An 18,900-nucleotide genomic window follows, 5' to 3' on the forward strand; every position below is an offset into this window, starting at 1 on the left:
ATGCCCCAAAGAAAGTTAGTGGTCACTTGTTACTAAGTGATTCACGGAGATTTTCAAATACCAACCTCATTCTAAGAACCATTTCCAAAATAGAGTTCAAATTTTGGGAAAAGAAAATAAGCACATAGCATCACAGGAGAAAAGCTACTCAAATCTGCCAAAAGTCAGAGACTTCCACGGAATGCAAAGATGAAAATTACCTTGTCTGACCCCACGTGTACATCTCTGGTCATTTTTTTTTTAAATTATTTTTTAATGTTTATTTATTTTTGAGACCGAGAGAGACACAGCATGAGTAGGGAAGGGGCAGAGAGAGAGGGAGACACAGAATCTGAAACAGGCTCCAGGCTCCGAGCTGTCAGCACAGAGCCCGATGCGGGGCTCGAACTCACGAACTGTGAGATCATGACCTGAGCCGAAGTGGGACGCCTAACCAACTGAGCCACCCAGGCGCCCCTGTCTCTGGTTATTTTTGCAGAAGTCTCCAAACGTGTTGATCAAAAGGACTGCCTTTTGGAGAATAACAGAAGCTACTATATCACTCACTGGCAGGCAAATGAAAGAGAGGTCCTTTCTCTGTTGTAGGATGCAAACAATTTTTGCAAGATGAATTAGCCTCTGATGAATCTACTGGTGTTTGAACTGGTACTTACATGATTCAACAGAACTTAGAAGTCTGGCCTTTTTGACACACATGTAGGAAAACAGCAGGCTGTTTCATATACCTTTTTGTAGAAATCACAAGTGTGGAGTCTTAACAAAGAAACAAAAACAAACACAAACCAACCAAATCTTATTTGCCTCCCTATAATTGAGAGGGAATAGTTAAAATTGGAGACAGAGGACCTCTCCTTTGGAGTCTTCTAATCAAAATGTGTATGTGTGCACACACACACTCATATTTTATTACTGTTTTTGAGTCTGTTTATGATGACTATGAAGACAGAAAGATGGAATTTAGATTTTTATTACTACCGTAACCTATATAAAAATAAAGCAACATGGTGCCCATGAGAAATACAGATTTACATTGTCTGTGCCCTGATTCGTGTAGCTGTTGCTTAGTGCAGTGGTACTTAAAACCTTGCCTATGCTTTAGAAAGAAACAGAGAGAAAGATAATCTGCAAGAGCCGTTACGTAGTAGGGTACTACCTACAATAATCGTCAATGTTTTTATAAAAGATAAAACATCACCAAAGGCAAAGAGTAAACTACTGTGTTTTAAAAAGAGGATGCCAAAGGTATGGACGTTGAAGAAACATTTCATGAATACTTTGAAACACACGGACCATATTTCTTTCTAATTGGCCTGATCTTGAAGCTTGTCTGAGAAGACAAAAGTCCTGGTTAAATGTTTGTCTTCTTAGGATACTGATGTAAGAAAGACTTGCATCACATTTTAACAGAAAGTAATTGTTAGATTTCTTTTGAAAGTCAAAAGGCACTTCCAAATTTGCTTACCTTCTCAGAAAAGCTAATGTTATCAGTAGCTCACAAACTTATGTCAAGGTGTTTTTTTGGGGGGATTGATTAAGAACAAGGTAGGAAGGCTGAGCTGTGTGTCACGTTATATGTGGATGGGGTGTGTATGGCTGAGTTGTTATTAATATTGTGTGATGAGCGTCATGGTTAATTCATCACCTGGATCTCCAAAGAAAAGGGGCTCAGTGTGTTGCCCACCAGCCTTCTCTCCTCAGCCTGCGGTACAGAATTTGCCAAGAACAGGGTATAAAATTAGCAATTCAATCTAGAATGAGTATTCCTCTGTACTTTTGAAACAGTAATTTGAAAGAGAAAGCACACCCCCACTCAAAGTCATTTGCTTTTCTTTCTTGTTAGAGCTGAAACGGAAAGAGGGCTGTCAAGAAAACATATTATCGAAGGTAGGTACAGCTGCTTCCATTTTATCTTCATTTGTGGGCTGCTGATTCCAGAAAGGTATCAACCAAAAGGGTTCAAAACCCATTGCGGCAGGAGGGGGGGTGGGAGGAATTTCCATAAAAAGAATCATAATCAACCACAATCTCTCTGGGGTTTAATGTAGGAGTGTGGTGATACAGAGAAGACAATAGAACACAAAGAAAAAGGGCAAATTTTCTAGAACTCTTCTCCCTTACAGCCAGGCTGACATTAATAAAACACTTCCCTAAGACTTTCTAAGAGGTTTTAATTGAGATATAATTTATATAACATAAAAGTCCACCCATTTAAAGTGTACAATTCACTGGTTCTGAGCATAACAGAGTTGTGTGATCATCACTGTAAATTCAATTTAAAAAATTTCCTAATTCCTAGTACCCACTTGCAGTCAGTTCCCACCCTCTCTCTACCCTCCTCCACAGCCCCAAGTAACCACTAATCTACTTTTGTCTCTATAAATTTGCCAATTCTCAATATTTTATATGAATGAGATCATATAATGTGTAATAGTTTGTGACTAGCTTTTTTCACTTAGCATAATGTTCATGTTGTAACATGTATCATAACGTATCCTTTTTACTGCCAAATAAAATTCCATTGTATGGATAGGCCCCATTTTGTTTATCCATTCATCATTTTGTTACATCCATTCATGTTGATGTACATTTGGGTTGTTTTCATTTTTTGACTTATGAATAATACTGCTGTGAATATCTGCATACTAGGTTTTGGGTGGATATATGCTAAGGCGATGATAGTTTTACCTTAGTTTAAATTTTTATGTTTTTAATTACAATTCAATTAGCATACAGTGTTATATTAGTTTCAGATGTACAGTATAGTGATTCAGCAATTCCATACATGACTTGGTGCTTATCACGATAAGTGTATTCTTAATTCCCTTCGCCTGTTTTACCTATCCCTCCACCCACCTGTCCTCTAGTAACCACCAGTTTGTTCCCTATATTTAAGAGTGTGTCTCTTGGTTTGCCTTTCTGTGTACATTTGTTTTGTTTCTTAAATTCCACATACGAATGAAATCGTATGGTATTCATCTTTCCCTGACCGACTTATTTCACGTAGCATGATGCCCTCTAGATCCATTCATGTTGCAAATGGCAAGATTTCATTCTTTCTTCATAGCTGTGTAGTGTTCTATTTCTTTCTTCATAGCTGTGTAGTGTATATATATATACAACCTCTCCTTAATCCATTCATCTATGGAAGAATACTCAGAGAGCTTCCATATGTTGGCTATTGTAAATTATGCTGCAATAAACATAGCGGTGCATGTATCTTTTCAAATGAGTGTTTTTGTATTCTTTGGGTGAATACCCAGGAGTAGAATTACTAGATGATATGGTAATTCTATTTTTAATTCTTTGAGGAACCTCCACGCTGTTTTCCACAGTGGCGGCACCAGTTTGCATTCCCACCAACAGTGCAAGAGGGTTCCCCTTTCTTCACATCCTGGGCAATGCCTGTTGTTTCTTGTGTTGTTGATTTTAGCCATTCTGACAGGTATGAGGTGGTATCTCATTGTGACTTTGATTTGCATTTCCTTGTTGATGAGTGATGTTGAGCATTTTTTCATGTGCCTGTTGGCCATCTACATATATTCTTTGGGGAAATGTCTGTTCATGTCTTCTGCCCATTTTTTAGTTGGAATATTTGTCTTATTTGGTGTTGAATTGTATAAATTCTTTATATATTTTGACTATTAACCCCTTATTGGATATATCATTTGCAAATATCTCTTCCCATCTAGAGAGTTGTCTTTTGTTTTGTTGGCGGTTTTTTCGCTGTACAAAAGCTTTTTATTTTGGGGTGGTCCTAATAGTTTATTTTTGCTTTTGTTTCCTTTGTCAAAGGTGACATCTGTAGAAAAATGTTTCTGTGGCGGATGTCAAAGCGATTACTGATTACTGCCTACGTGTTCTTCTAAGCATTTTATAGTTTCAGGGCTCACATTTAGGTCTTTAATTCATTTTGAGTTTGTTATTGTGTAAGAAAGTCCAATTTCGTTCCTTCATATGTAGCTGTCCAGTTTTCCCAAACTGGACATTTGTCTAAGAGACTATCTTTTTTCCATTGCGTATTCTTGCCTCCTTTGTCATAGATTAATTGACCATATATTCATGGAATTATTTCTGGGCTCTCTATTCTGTTCTATTGATATCCATGTCTATTTTTGTATCAGTACCATACTGTTTTGATTACTACAGCTTTGGGGCGCCTGGGTGGCGCAGTCGGTTGAGCGTCCGACTTCAGCCAGGTCACGATCTTGCGGTCCGTGAGTTCGAGCCCCGCGTCAGGCTCTGGGCTGATGGCTCAGAGCCTGGAGCCTGTTTCCAATTCTGTGTCTCCCTCTCTCTCTGCCCCTCGCCCGTTCATGCTCTGTCTCTCTCTGTCCCAAAAATAAATAAACGTTGATTACTACAGCTTTGTAGTATATCTTGAAATCTGGGATTGTGATACCTCCAGTTTGTCCTTCTCTTTCAAGACGACTTTGGCTATTCAGGATCTTCAGTGGGTCCATACAAGCTTTAGGATTATTTGTTCTAGTTCTGTGAAAAATGCAGTTGGTATTTTGATAGGGATTGCATTAATGTATAGATTGCTTTGGTAGTGTGGACATTTTAACAAAATTTTTCTCCCAATTACTGAGTATGCAGTATGTTTACATTTGTTTGTGTCATCTTCAGTTTTTTTCATCAGTGTATTATGGTTTTTGGAGCATAGGTCTTTACCTCCTTAGTTAACTTTATTCCTAGATACTTTATTATTTTCAGTGCATTTGTAATGGGATTTGTAACTGATTCAGAGAGGCATTGCTTTTGTAATTGTACTAAAAACTTTGTAGAGCCTGGAAACGAACAGGAAATAGTACAGTCTTCTAGAACTCTTATGTAGTAGAGTACTACTCTACTTCATTGGGAAGACTATAAGAATTGTGAGGAATTTTTATGTATTTCTTGTTTGTCTATATATTACAAAAAATGTCACACTTCTACCTTTTGCAATAAGAGAAAGATGTTAGATGGGGCTGTATAAATACAAGATTTTTATAACTTTAGGTTCCTGATTAATTATTAAGACAGATGATTTTTCTTCTTTTTATAATTAGTTTCATTTATGAGATGCCAAAGTCAATAAAAACATGAAAAACTCTCTAATCTCACCATTTTAAAAATAATAAATAAGTCCTCCTTTTGCTTACCTCATCTCATCTACAGTGTGACAGTCTGGTACCTGTCCTTCCCAACTTATTCCCACAGTTAAATTGATCTATCTATCTATCTATCTATCTATCTATCCACACTTACTTATAAATACAAAAACATAGGTATGAAACCAATGGAATCAAGCTATACATATTAACCAAAAGTTTACTTTCTTCTATAATTAAAATACATTTTAGACATATACACACCCACATACACATGCACATGTACACATGATTTGCAGGTTATTTCTTGGTTTTAGTATTACAACATATCATACAAATGGCTGTCCTTATGTAAATGTGATCGATACTGGAGACAGCATTATTAGGTCAAAGAATAATGCGTATTTTAAATTATTTTCTAAAAAGGAATATACCAATCCGATGGATGAGTTCATTTGATTTATTTGTTTAGTTATACATTTATTTATTAATGAATTTGAGCTACTTTTTATAACTTTGTGCTTTCTCTGAGAATTAACTTTTCGTATTCTTAAGCTATTTTTCTTTTGAGTTGTTTGTCTTGATCTTATTAATTTTTAGGAGCTTTTTGTATATTAATAATGTTCACTTCTGTCAGTTACATATGTTGCAAATATTTTCTTCCAGGCTCTCATTTCATTATAAAGTTTTTTCCCTCCCCATGAACCTAATCTGAAGAATAGTATCTAATGTGAAGACATTCATCCCAATTTAGAAACTGGAGTTCTTTATTAATGTGTAAAGAGAACTATTGGAGGGGCGCCTGGGTGGCGCAGTCGGTTAAGCGTCCGACTTCAGCCAGGTCACGATCTCGCGGTCCGTGAGTTCGAGCCCCGCGTCGGGCTCTGGGCTGATGGCTCAGAGCCTGGAGCCTGTTTCCGATTCTGTGTCTCCCTCTCTCTCTGCCCCTCGCCCGTTCATGCTCTGTCTCTCTCTGTCCCAAAAATAAATAAACGTTGAAAAAAAAAAAAAAAAAGAGAACTATTGGAAAGATCTTGGACTTCCACTAGGGGAAAAAAAAATAGTTTTGGTATTCATAAGAATATGAAAAAGAAGAGTGTGGAGCGAGGGCTGGCGTCAGTGTGGGAGAGAGGGACAGAGGAGCGCAGCGGGAGAGGGAGAGCGCCAGGGGAGAGAGAAGAACGGGAAAAAGAGAAAAAAAAAAAGGAAAAAGGGAAAAAGAGAAAGGGGGGGAAGCCAGAGCGGGGAGAAGCGAGGGAGAGAAGAAGAAGAAGAAGAAAGAGAGATGAGAGAGAAGGGAGAGGCAGACAAAGGGGAGAGAGACAAAGGGGGAGAGGGAGAAGGGAGGAGAAGCGAGAGAGGGAGAGAGAAGAGAGGGAGAGAAAAGGAGAAAGAGAGAAATGAAGGAGAAGGATATATTATATAAATTATATAAATTATAGATTATATAATAACACATATATAATTAATTGTATAATTTATATATAATTATGTGTATATAGTTAATATATATAATTTATATATTATATACATATATAATTATAAATTATATATAAATTTGTTAACAGTAATAAATATATCATTCAGTTGTTTCCAAAGTGTTTGTATGACACTTGCAAAGTGTTTGTATGAGTTTGGTATTTCTCACTAACTAATTTTTAATATATTTCTAAGCATTGGGCTTTGAAACCAGACAAACAGTGGTTCAAGTTTCAACTATGTCATTTAGGAGCTAGGGGACTTTGTGCAAGTTATTCAACCTTACTAAGCCTCCATCTTCTTGATTATACAAAGGGCTATAAATATTCCTACTTTACAACATTACTATACAGAAACTGATTTTAGAGAATTCACATTGAGCACAATATCCATCACATAATAAGCACTTAATAAATGTTATTTTTGTCATTATGTCATCATTCTTAACAGTACCACTGTTAATCTTCATACCATGGTTAAGGGCCCCTTTTACCAAGTAACGTTCTAAGGCTGCCACAAGGAATAAGTACATTCTAGCACTAGAGAAAGCTTTCACATTCCTAAACCAAACTAAATCCCTTCTCAGGCCGTAATGCCCACTTTGACCTCGCAAAGTAAAATCCAGCCTGCCTCTTAAAACTGTTACTATTCCTGCTCTAGTCTTGCCCCCGTGACTTGAGTCATCTACCGTGAAACCTGTCCATAAGAAATAACTGCCCCCTCCCAAAGAGAAATAACTCGTGTAAGCTTGTACTAAGCGGAAAAACAAGGCAGCAGTGTGCTGCCTGGAAAGTTCTTGTTTCTCTTTTCTTTTTAATCTAATTCAAATCAATTAAAAAAGAGATTCAGAAAATGGTACAGGATGGCAATCAACGAGAATATAAAATCAAGGAAAGAAAGAATGGAGGAAGCTGCTGTGCTTTTTACTGCATCTCCATTGCTTCAGTATTTACCAGTGTGTTCATAATTTCAAAATTCTCTTTTTTAAATCAGTTTTCTGCAAGCTCCAGACAACGTAACAGAAATACCTTAAATTCTCTGTCCCTTTAAAGAAGTCAGGAATTCTCTTAGGAACTAATCTCTCAGGATGGATAAACCAATTCAGCTGAAATTCAAAATGACCCAGATTCAAACTTTAACATATTTCAAACTTTTGAGACTGAGAAAGAATTGGGATTATTTATTAGTATGTTGTTACTGTTTATTTTGCAGGTCATAGTTTCAGCCTAAGAGAAAGATGTTCATGAGTCCAAAAGAGTCAGCTGAAAGGATATTTCTAGGCAGGCTGATATCAGGGAATTGAGTGAATTTTGCAGAAAAAAAAAGGTGGGGGGGAGTGGACATTAGATTCCTAGGCCTCAGATAAAATTTGAAGAGGTTTACAAATCATTATCCTTGGATTTCATTGGTATTTGTTTTGTGATGAAGGTGACTTTATTGAACATTGGAGATTCATATGCACATTAAATTTAAAAAGTGTTCTTTGAGCCCAAATGTCCATCAACTGATGAATGGATAAAGAAGATGTGGTTTATATATACAATGGAATATCATGTGACAATGAGAAAGAATGAAATCTTGCCATTTGCAGCAACGTGGATGGAACTGGAGAGTATTATGCTAAGTGAAACAAGTCAGTTAAAAAAACCCAGATACTATATGTTTTCACTCATATGTGGAATTTGAGAAACTTAACAGAAGACCATGGGGAAGGGAAGGGCGAAAAATACTTTCAAACAGAGACGAAGGCAAAACCTAAGAGACTCTTAAATACAGAGAACAAACTGAGGGTTGATGGGGGGGTGTGCAGAGGGGAGGGGAAAATAGGTGATGGGCATTGAGGAGAACACTTGTTGGGATGAGCACTGAGTGTTGTATATAAGCGATAAATCATGGGAATCTACTCCCAAAGCCAAGAGCACACTGTATATATTGTTTATTAGCTAACTTGACAATGAATTATATGTATATATATATATATATAATTGATATATATTTATATATTTACTTATAAATTTATAAATTTATATATAAATATTTATATAAATATATAGTTATATATAAATATTTATATACTTATATATTTATATAACTTATATATATTATATATTACTGACAATAAATTATATATTATATATAATATATTATTTTTTTTTAATTTTTTTTTTTAACGTTTATTTATTTTTGAGACAGAGAGAGACAGAGCATGAACGGGGGAGGGTCAGAGAGAGAGGGAGACACAGAATCTGAAACAGGCTCCAGGCTCTGAGCTGTCAGCACAGAGCCCGACGCGGGGCTTGAACTCACGGACCGTGAGATCATGACCTGAGCGGAAGTCAGACGCTTAACCGACCAAGCCACCCAGGCACCCCAATATATTATTTTTTATATATATATATATATATATATATATATATATATATTTTTTTTTTTTTTTAAGTGTTCTTAGAAGACAAGACAGAAGTTCAATTCATGTACAATTCAGGCCACTTGAATGCTGGGTGACTTTGGCCACCTGAGCTGGTTTACAGAGTATATAAAATGAACTTGTACATAATGCAGTTTTAAAAAATTCATATGAAAGACCGTTTCAGTGAGCTCAAGGTCCTTCACTTAAATCCAATTAGGAACAACATGCTTCTTGGATTCACAAGAAGAAGGTAGAAATTTCACTAGTAGGTTTATTACAGCCATTTAGAATCCCAAGTTCTTATTAAGCTTTGAAATTCTATTCAGCCATTCCACAAACACTCTTGAAGCCCCAATTTTTGCCAGTATTAAAATTTAGCAGATCAGGGGCGCCTGGGTGGCGCAGTCGGTTAAGCGTCCGACTTCAGCCAGGTCACGATCTCACGGTCCGTGGGTTCGAGCCCCGCGTCGGGCTCTGGGCTGATGGCTCAGAGCCTGGAGCCTGTTTCCGATTCTGTGTCTCCCTCTCTCTCTGCCCCTCCCCCATTCATGCTCTGTCTCTCTCTGTCCCAAAAATAAATAAAAACGTTGAAAAAAAAAATTAAAAAAAAAAAATTTAGCAGATCAAATTTTCTTAGTATCTTATATGAAAAAATATGATAGTGTGGTAAGGCAAATTGTAAGATTACATAAACTGTATACGTTTACAGGCAAAGGTTATGTCTTAGTGTATGTTTGTCCTCCAGATGAATGACAGTTTTGTTATATGATTCAAAACACAAACCCACTATCATTATTTTAGGAGTAGAAGAGGAAAATAATCTGAGAAATTACTGCTTAAAACTTTTTAATGAATGGCAAGTGTTAAACCCAGTTATCTGAACTTTTATTTTAAAAAGATAACTTATGACTTTTTCAATTAAAGATTAAATTTCTTGATGGATTCACCACAAATTCCTTCCCAGTGTTCCATGTTCATACTAAACTGAAATCACCCACTCAGGATAACCATGTTTCATAATGCGAGGTGCAGCCACATGGATTATTCTAATACAGCACAATCCTTATAAAAATAAACAGACATGTCTTAAATTATGACTGAGAGGTCTGCCGAGAAGGTGGAAAATTATATAGGGAAAGAGTGGCCATTGTTGAAGGCAACATTTGTTTTTCAAGCTAGAAAGGAAAGCAAGTGTGTGGACACAGCATATTCAATTAGAACCCTTGAAGAATCTCCAAACTATGGATTTCCTTGTTTCTACACAGTTCAACAGGCAACACTGAACATCTGATCCATGTCTGACCATGCCAGTCTACTTAACATCTGGAATGGGCATATTTCTTTAGATGCCTGTGAAATAGGCTTGAATTGAATTAAAGTTTACCTTATGAACCATAGAGTTCCTGTTAATCTGCAGAACCTAAAAGGAAAATGAACTTAGATTTCTTTTCTCACTTGAAAGCTATTTTCTTTATATAACATAACTTACTATCCTGTGGACTTTTGAGGAATTGCCAGTTAACTTGTAGACATCTCCAGGACAGGGAGCTTTTCTCCTGCTTCTCCTATATTTGCTCCCACAGACACTGGGTTGGTGCTGAGGGACAGACTAAAGTCAAAAGTGCCTTCAGTAAGTGCATTCACTGCACTGGTGCACTTATCTCCCTTAAGTTGTGATTAGCTGCCCGGATGTTCCTCGGCAGCCAAGGTTAACGTATTTTTGCACGTCTACTTAAACTTAAAACAATACCTGGCCCCAAGCCAGTGCTCGACAAACATTTCCTAAGTGCAGCTGGAACATGACTATTTGCTTATTAGAGATAAACCCTAAATAGCTTTCAAGGAGACATTTGTTGAGCGTGTCTTTATGTTGCTATAGTTTATTTCTACAAGATTAGAGCATCCAAACAGGAAAGGACGGGAGTGCCTGATTTGGTTTGTACTCACATGAAGCATTAAAGCAGAAAGGTCGTTTAACTCTATTTTGTCTTTGGACAGATGAGGAAACCAAAGGCCCAAAGAGGCTAAGCGACATCAGCAAGGTCATTCAGGCCAGCCTGAATGAATACCCTGGATCCCAAACCCCGTGCCTCACCTGCACACAGACCTGGCCTCTGGTTGCCAGGCTGGTCCATCCAGCTGCCAAGAGCTCCATGTGCTTGACTGATGTGCTGCCCAGACTTAAGTGGCTCAGACCACGGCTCCCACCAACCTGCTCTCCCTGACTTCCCCATCTTACTAACAGTCACGTCACTTTTCAGGCCAAAAAGCTAAGAGTCATCCTTGATTCTTTGACCTCCACACTCTGTATCAAGCACAACAGCATGTCCTCTTATTGCTACTTCCACAACTTGTCCAGAATTTGCACACTTCTTACCGACTTGGTGACCTGCTCACTGGCCTCCCTCCCTGCTTTCACCCTTGCCTCTGACAGATCGTCCTCAGCAGGCCCATGACCAGCTCAAATGGAGATCTGATAATGTCATTTCCCCTGCTTAACTCCTATTTCCTCATGTCCCAGCCCCTTACCAATGACTTTCCATCTCACAGACAGTAAAACCCAAAAATGTACACCGTGGATTTCAAGACTTTATATGATTGACATTTTCGAAGTTAGGGGACAGGATCTCTGAAAGACACAAACAATCTCCTCCTACTTCACTTCAAAGTCAGAGTGGGAGTTCAGGTGGATCACTGACGTGATGCAGCACATTATTCTTTTATTCTCACATGAATACACTTGAATCTCAGCCTATATATCAAGGAAAAAGAAATGCCTTCCAGAGAAAGAATTGAGAGGTGAGGAATGACCAAATACAATGAGACTGACCTTCATATCAAGTGCATGCCGTTATTAGTGGGTACACGTTATTACCTTGAGCAATGAACCTGTGCCAACAGATGCTCTCACTATGCATTGCTTGCTCTTTGGAAATAAATACAGTGTCCGTGCATCTTTACACCTCCAGAGCCCAGCGCAGTTTGAGGATCAAATTGGGATTTAGCACATGCTTAGGGCATGGGAGAGTAAATGACTCAAGTCACAGCCAATCACATAGCACTACAAAGTGGCCAAGCCAGCCGTAGCTTTTTCTCCTGGTTGCTCTGCCCACATTGAGCTGTTTAGAAGAGACACTGAGGGATAGGGCCATTATCAGAAAGGAGGACACTTGTTTCCAGGGCCAAGCATGGGCCAGAACTGTCACTAAATGCCTCCCTCCAGAACCAGGAGGTCCACTGAAAATCTTTAGCATTTAGTCTTTGGCACCTCTCATTCTGAACCTTTCCAGATGTGAGCAGCACTGTGATAATCACCACATTTCTACAGACTATTACACTAACAAAGTGCTTGACGGCTGGTTTTATTTGCTCTCTGGAGCAGTGATCCTGAAGGTAGTAAGTATTGTTATCTCCGTGGCAGATTAGAGACCTGAGTCACCGCCCCCCCCCCCACCAAAAAAAAAAAAAAAAAAAAAAGTCAAATAACCCAAGTTGAATCACACAGCATGCTAGAGCACAGATTTCCAACCTTTCCAACCTGTGATACTCTATTATTTGTTCACTTGGTTATCCTGTCCTCCCTTACTTCCTCCATATGTATAATTGCTTCTAAAAAGTGGCTTATATCATACTGCTTTTTAAGGTAGATTTTATTTCAAGCTGCCCCTTGAGAGAGCTGGTGACCCTCTGGGCCTGAAAGTCACTACAGTTTTTTGAGAGCAGGCATTGGAACTTATAACACCTGTCTGCCTTAATCTCTTCATCAATTCTTCTTTTAAGAAGCCATCAACACAGACAATCCTTTCTCAATGAATGAAAAATATTTCTGGAACTATATCCAACAACTTCATTTTCCTGTCAGAAAAGTAATTGTGGCTGGCTGGTAAACCAGTTTGAAAAATCAAATTTAAATGAGCCAAATTTAAATGTATAAGAGCCTCATTTAACATGCAATTAATTTTATGCCTATAATAAAAAGAGAAAAACCACCGGTCTTCCTGAGGAATTAAATAGGCTGATAAGGAAATGCTGTGTCTCATGGAAATGAGATAAAATGATTCTTGAACTGTCCTCCTTTTGGTTGCATAATATTATATACAATACATTCTATTTCAGGGAAGTATTAATTTTACTGAATTTAAATAATTTTTTTTCTGCATAGTCACAGGAATGTAACCAAATGGTTAGGTTGGAACTTAGATTATTGGTTCCAGATTTTTTTTTAAGCTCTCACTCTCTCCTTTATATGCCCTAAGTCTTTATAGCTTCTTGTGTTTTTGTTTCTTCCCCAAAGAAAGGGAATAATAGAAATGGTAGAGCTCAGCTGTATTTAACGTTCTTCAAGCTTTGTTCCACTTAGTAAAATGTTGAGCAAAACCTTCATTTGCCAATCCTTTTATTCCTGTTACAACCCATGTGTACATTAAGATGAATTTGGCAGTCACTTATTTCTTATTTATACCATTTTAATGTTTTTGATGTGCAATAAATGTATCCCATCCCACTTTTCAAGAAGAAGTTAAACTCGTAGGCTACTTTTTATTCTAAACTTTGCTTCTAGATACTGCCACAGATGAGTCACTATGAAAGATCATTACTGAGTATGTTTTTTTCTGGTGGGGTAGGAGTACTGAAGTTACTGAGAAAGTTATAAGACTCCTCTTTGTTAAGGACAAAGTCAGCCTTTGAGATATATATCTTTATCTATATCTATATATCTGTTCTAAATGTTTGTTTATTTTGCAAGAGAGCATGCACATGAGCAGGGGAGGGGCAAAGAGAGAGGGAGAGAGAATCTCAAGCAAGCTCCAGTCTATCAGCAGAGAGCCTGATGCCGGGCTCTAGCCCACAAACTGTGACATTATGACCTGAGCAGAAATCAAGAGTCGGACACTTAGCCAACTGAGCCACCCAGGTGCCCCGATATATTTTTTAAAGGTTCTAGGGGCCAATTAATACCTCATTGTATTCCATGTCTTTTTGAAACTAATTCAGTGCTTTTTTTTTTTAAGTTTATTTTTTTATGCTGAAAGAGAGAGGAGAGAGGGAGCAGGCACACGAGCAGGGAAGGGGCAGAGAGAGAGGGAGAGAGAGAATCCCAAGCAAGCTCCATGCTGTCAGTGCAGAGCCCGATGTGGAGCTTGATCAAACAAACTGTGAGATCATGACCTGAGCTGAAATCAAGAGTCAGACGCTCAACAGACTGAGCCATCCAGGTGCCCCAGTGCTTTTTTTTTTTTTTTTTAAAGTAAATTGTTTAAAGGAAACCAAACTTCAACTACTTCTAATAGTGCTTATTACACTTACATTTTTTGGATTTTTCCTGCCTCTGTTCCCAGGATTGAAGGGCTCCCTCCAGAGGCTGCAGCTCGAGTATGTGGATGTAGTCTTTGCAAATCGACCAGACAGTAACACCCCCATGGAAGGTGAGTGACAAAATTTGATAAGTGACTCTTGAGTTATTGATTCTAGCTTGACGACTTCTTTCACTAACGGCAGGAAATGAAATCTATTCAGACTTAGTTGATTGCATATGGAAAATTAAAACCTTTCCAGGGGATGCCTTTTGGCCTCGGTATTTACCCTCAAAGCAAAGCTCTGCGTCCTGCATTTTCATTCATTTTGTACGCAGTCCCAGGCATTGGGGTTGTGGCTCCTGCCGGGTACAGTGCTCACTTTTTCCAGGTTCATTTCCCTTCTGCTATTTCATCAACTAAACCAATAAAATTAATTGGAAGGGGAGTTTATAACCCAGCCATCATTATTTTGGAGGAAGTCCCTTGATGATCTTTCTCTTTTGTAATGACTGGGTCTGATTAGCTTCCAATCTGTGGTAACAAGTGCTCAGTGGTGCCATGAGCAGAGGTTTTATAAGAATGACTACTTCAAAATGAGGCTCTTCATTGCAATTTGGGTTTTGATTCTCAAGGAGCTACAACATTTTATCGCCTTCCTGTTAAAACTAATTTAAGACAATAGGCATCTCCCCAAGGAAACTTTGAAAATGTTCCTAAAAACTAAATTTTCTTCAATTTGCATTTATTTATGGAGCCTACCTAAGATGAATGAGGAAGAAAATAGTTTGGGAGGACAAATTAATAACAATGTCCTAGTTAACTGAGATTTGCAGGCATGGATTCGACTTACCTGAGGTGAATGAGAACAAAGATTTTCGGGGGGAAAAGGGCAAAAAGTCATTTGAGGTTTACAATATGACATACATTTACGCAGTTTCAAGGACTTAGAATATAGTAATCAACAAAAAATTACACTGACGATAAATTTGTCCTTGATGATTCAAAAGGTAGTCGAGGGTCTTGGAATAAATCAGGTTCTATAAAGGTTTATTCTTGCTATAGGGTTATAGAAGTTACAGAGGTTCCAAATGATTATACATACGAAAGTATATCTGAGTTTTTTGGTAGGTTGCATTTCTGACAAAAGAATATCATGGAAATTATTTTCCTTGCCGTTTATCTCTTGTGCAACTACAGAGAAATGTTAAAATATAAATATTTATACGTCTAATTTTCTCCTAGAGTTTTCTGCTTTTTTAATTCTGAGAAAATCTGTTTATTATAAAGCAATAGCAGTGTTCGAAATTCATAAATGCCTGGGTGGCTCAGTCAGTTAAGTGTCCAACTTCAGCTCAGGTCATAAACTCATGGTTCGTGGGTTTGAGCCCCTGTCGGGCTTTGTGCTGACAGCTCAGAGCCTGGAGCCTACTTTGATTCTGTGTCTTTATCTCTCTGTCCCCCCCCCCCACCCCAATACACATTCACTCTTTCTCTCTCTCTCTCAAAAATAAACATTTTAAAAAAAGAATGATCTCTGGAAATAATCTAGAAATACATATTTTTATCAAAGTAAAAAAGAGGTTTTAAAGCAATCATAAACATATTATTAGTGTACGAAGTGCTCATCGCAAGGATAACATGATGTCACCCTCTTCCCAATGACACATAAAAAGACAACACTAGGGGCGCCTGGGTGGCGCAGTCGGTTACGCGTCCGACTTCAGCCAGGTGACGATCTCGCGGTCCGGGAGTTCGAGCCCCGCGTCGGGCTCTGGGCTGATGGCTCAGAGCCTGGAGCCTGTTTCTGATTCTGTGTCTCCCTCTCTCTCTGCCCCTCCCCCGTTCATGCTCTGTCTCTCTCTGTCCCAAAAAAAATAAATAAACGTTGAAAAAAAAATTTTGAAAAAAGAACACTAAAGCTATCTGATGAACAAAAGTGTCAAATAAAATACTATTTAGTGGGGGCTGTGAAAAACTGAAATTGCTTCCCATTTTAAGTGCTTGTGGCATTGTCTTCCTCTTTGGGAAAGAGTCCTTTGTAATTAAATTACATCATGTATAGGATTTTTCAGATTTTTTTTTTTTTCCCATTTTGTCCCCGCCCCACCCTCATGTCTAATTGTAGAGATAGAATGCGGGAGTCTCTCAAGCAGAAAACATTATAGTTTGCATTATATACCTCTAGAAGGGAGAAGTTCTCAATTAGGATCTAAGCTATGGGATACCGATATGATAATGGTGTCTGCAGTATGAACACTGATTATGTGTTGAAATTTTTTAGAAGGGAGCTTCAGAGTGTTAACATTAAACACACAAGATTGCTACCCCGTAGAATTTGTAATTACAACATTGTCCGGCCTTTGCTAGAATCAGAGAACATTTTAATTTTCCCTGAGTTTCTCATAGAAAATTCCACAGAGCAGAATATTTTGTCAACCATTTTATCAAGAGTCAATGTCCAAGTTCAGAAGTCTAAGGAAGGATGTCAGACCATAGAAATTTGCATTTGTTGATGATTAGGTCAAGGAACGTGGAATTTTGTAGCCCTGCAGCCATCAACCACTTGATGCTGGAATGTAGTCAGCTCTCCCCACCCTCCCCCAAGAAGGGATCCACTCTTAGCTGGTCCCTCAGGCTCTGAGGCTTATTTCTCTGGGAGGATTTAGTAGGAATGTAGCACAGAAATTCCTCAAGTAGGACTTGTTCCAGATTGAAAGAGCTTCCCTATAATTTCTCCCTGGCTTTCAGAAAATGTGTATCCTCAAACTTGGTACGCTTACTTGTTCCAAGGTGGGCCTGATGGAAATGCCAGTTTGATACTAGTCTTTGGAAACCCATTCTCTGCATGTAGTGTCTTCTACTTTACTGTAGCAGAGGACAGGGCTGATCCGGCCAACGGAAGAAGAAATAGGAAATAAGAAGAAAATGAGAAATAGGGATTGCCAGGAGGCCTTGGGTGCATTTGCTCCCCTAAAAATGGTTGGGGGGGGGGGGAAGATGTCTAAGCTATTTCTGGCTTCCATGTTATTAAGATTCATTTTTGCAATGATTTTATAAAGTCACAAGTGTGTGAGTGAAAGTTATACATATACAATGGGGTCTACCTTAGAGAGCTATTAGTGTTTCTAAAAACACTACAGAAAGTAAATGTCATATATAATCAAAATTACCCTTAAAGGCCCCACAGTAGTTCTTTGTTAGCCAATGTTACTCTATAGTCTTTTAATCATTCAATTTCTCCTGCAAATATGACAAAACCATCATTGGATACCTGCCAGTCCCCAGCCCTTTTTTTTTTTTTTTTTTGTAATGGCCAGAAAATCCTTAATATCATTCACACACTTGTCTTTATTTCAGCAACTCAGATTGGCGATTTTAGGCTTGATTGCTTCCATTCCTGTCTAATATAAGTGATGCAACAGTGGTTGCCAAGTGCCTATTGATGAATTTTACTATATTAAATCTACGTATGTTGGCACTGTGCTGTATGTGTGTGTCTGGGTATCCCATATTAGACCCTTAGCATGTGAAAATCATTTTTATTGGTTTCAACCATTCCTATGAACTCCATGGGGCCACAACACATGCTAACAGGATTTTTATAGGCACCTGTTTTAAACCCCAAGGACGTAATGAAAGAGCCCAGCCCAGCTTTCTAAGACATGTTTTTAAAAAATTTATTAAAATGCCAACCCCTTTGATTTGCACCTTGAAAGGATGTTAATTGGGAACATTTCTAAAATAAACCAAGACGAGTTTCATCCGGGTTCTACATATCACACAGCAACCAACTGAGCCAAGAAAGATTAGCAGTAGCATCTTCTTCATAATATGTAGGCATCATATATCCAATTTGTTGTTGTCTTCGCTTCTTCCTTGAAAAACCAATAGACAGAAAGTGAGTCCTCTCAAAAGAATAGCTGTAAATTCCAAATGTGCAATCAGTGGAGAAAGTAGTAAGACACTTACTTTGCAATCTGCAACCCTATGGGATGCGATTATATTTTATAGCCATGGGAAGATGTTTCTGACAACAGAGGGGAACTTGTGGACTTTTTCCTCTGTCCTTCTTGTTTATTTTTTCTGGTTCACCTAGTAGTAAGTCATTTTTCTTTCACAGCATCTGCCAGGCCATCTGTCTCTGCTACGATATCTGGCATCGATGGCATGTGTTCCAGTCCCAGAAAAAATCAGCCCCACTCCCATTTCTTCTTTCTTTATGCTGCTGTGTTCTTACCAGTAGAGTCCCTGACAGTTCCTTGTGCTCGGTGCCACTCATATTCTTAATTCTCTCATTTCCATAAATCCCAGCATGTATTGCATGTATTTCAAAACCTTCTCTTGAGCTTATTAGACAAAAGAAAGCTCATTCCAACATGAGTCATGCTAGACAGGGATAGACACAGAGCATTTGTGTGTCTGAGGACCTACACTAGGAGTTTTTTGGTTTGGCTTTCTGTCATGCCCAAGTGCTAGGCTAATTTGTCTCTCTATATTCTTCTCATTGCTCCAGGGAGGAAGTGATTGAATATGACTGAGGGCAGGAGAGGAGTCTACAAACCATGTACTACTTGTGAATAACAGAAGAGAGAGAGGACCCCTTTTTGTATACATAGCTTTTTAA

The 18,900-nt window shown here is 38.3% G+C and overlaps 1 protein-coding gene across 1 annotated transcript in view; it reads left to right on the forward strand.

Annotated features, from left to right (window-relative positions):
- The window catches only part of KCNAB1 (potassium voltage-gated channel subfamily A member regulatory beta subunit 1), a 300,690-nt gene that overhangs the window by 193,464 nt on the left and 88,326 nt on the right, over window positions 1–18,900 (forward strand). Inside the window, exons 7-8 of the mRNA XM_030329018.2 lie at window positions 1,841–1,884; window positions 14,319–14,405. Of these exons, the coding sequence (XP_030184878.1) occupies window positions 1,841–1,884; window positions 14,319–14,405 (131 nt within the window). The remainder of the gene's footprint in view (window positions 1–1,840; window positions 1,885–14,318; window positions 14,406–18,900) is intronic.

This window comes from Lynx canadensis, chromosome C2 (genome assembly GCF_007474595.2).
Source record: "Lynx canadensis isolate LIC74 chromosome C2, mLynCan4.pri.v2, whole genome shotgun sequence".
NCBI classification, from domain to species: Eukaryota; Metazoa; Chordata; class Mammalia; order Carnivora; family Felidae; genus Lynx; species Lynx canadensis.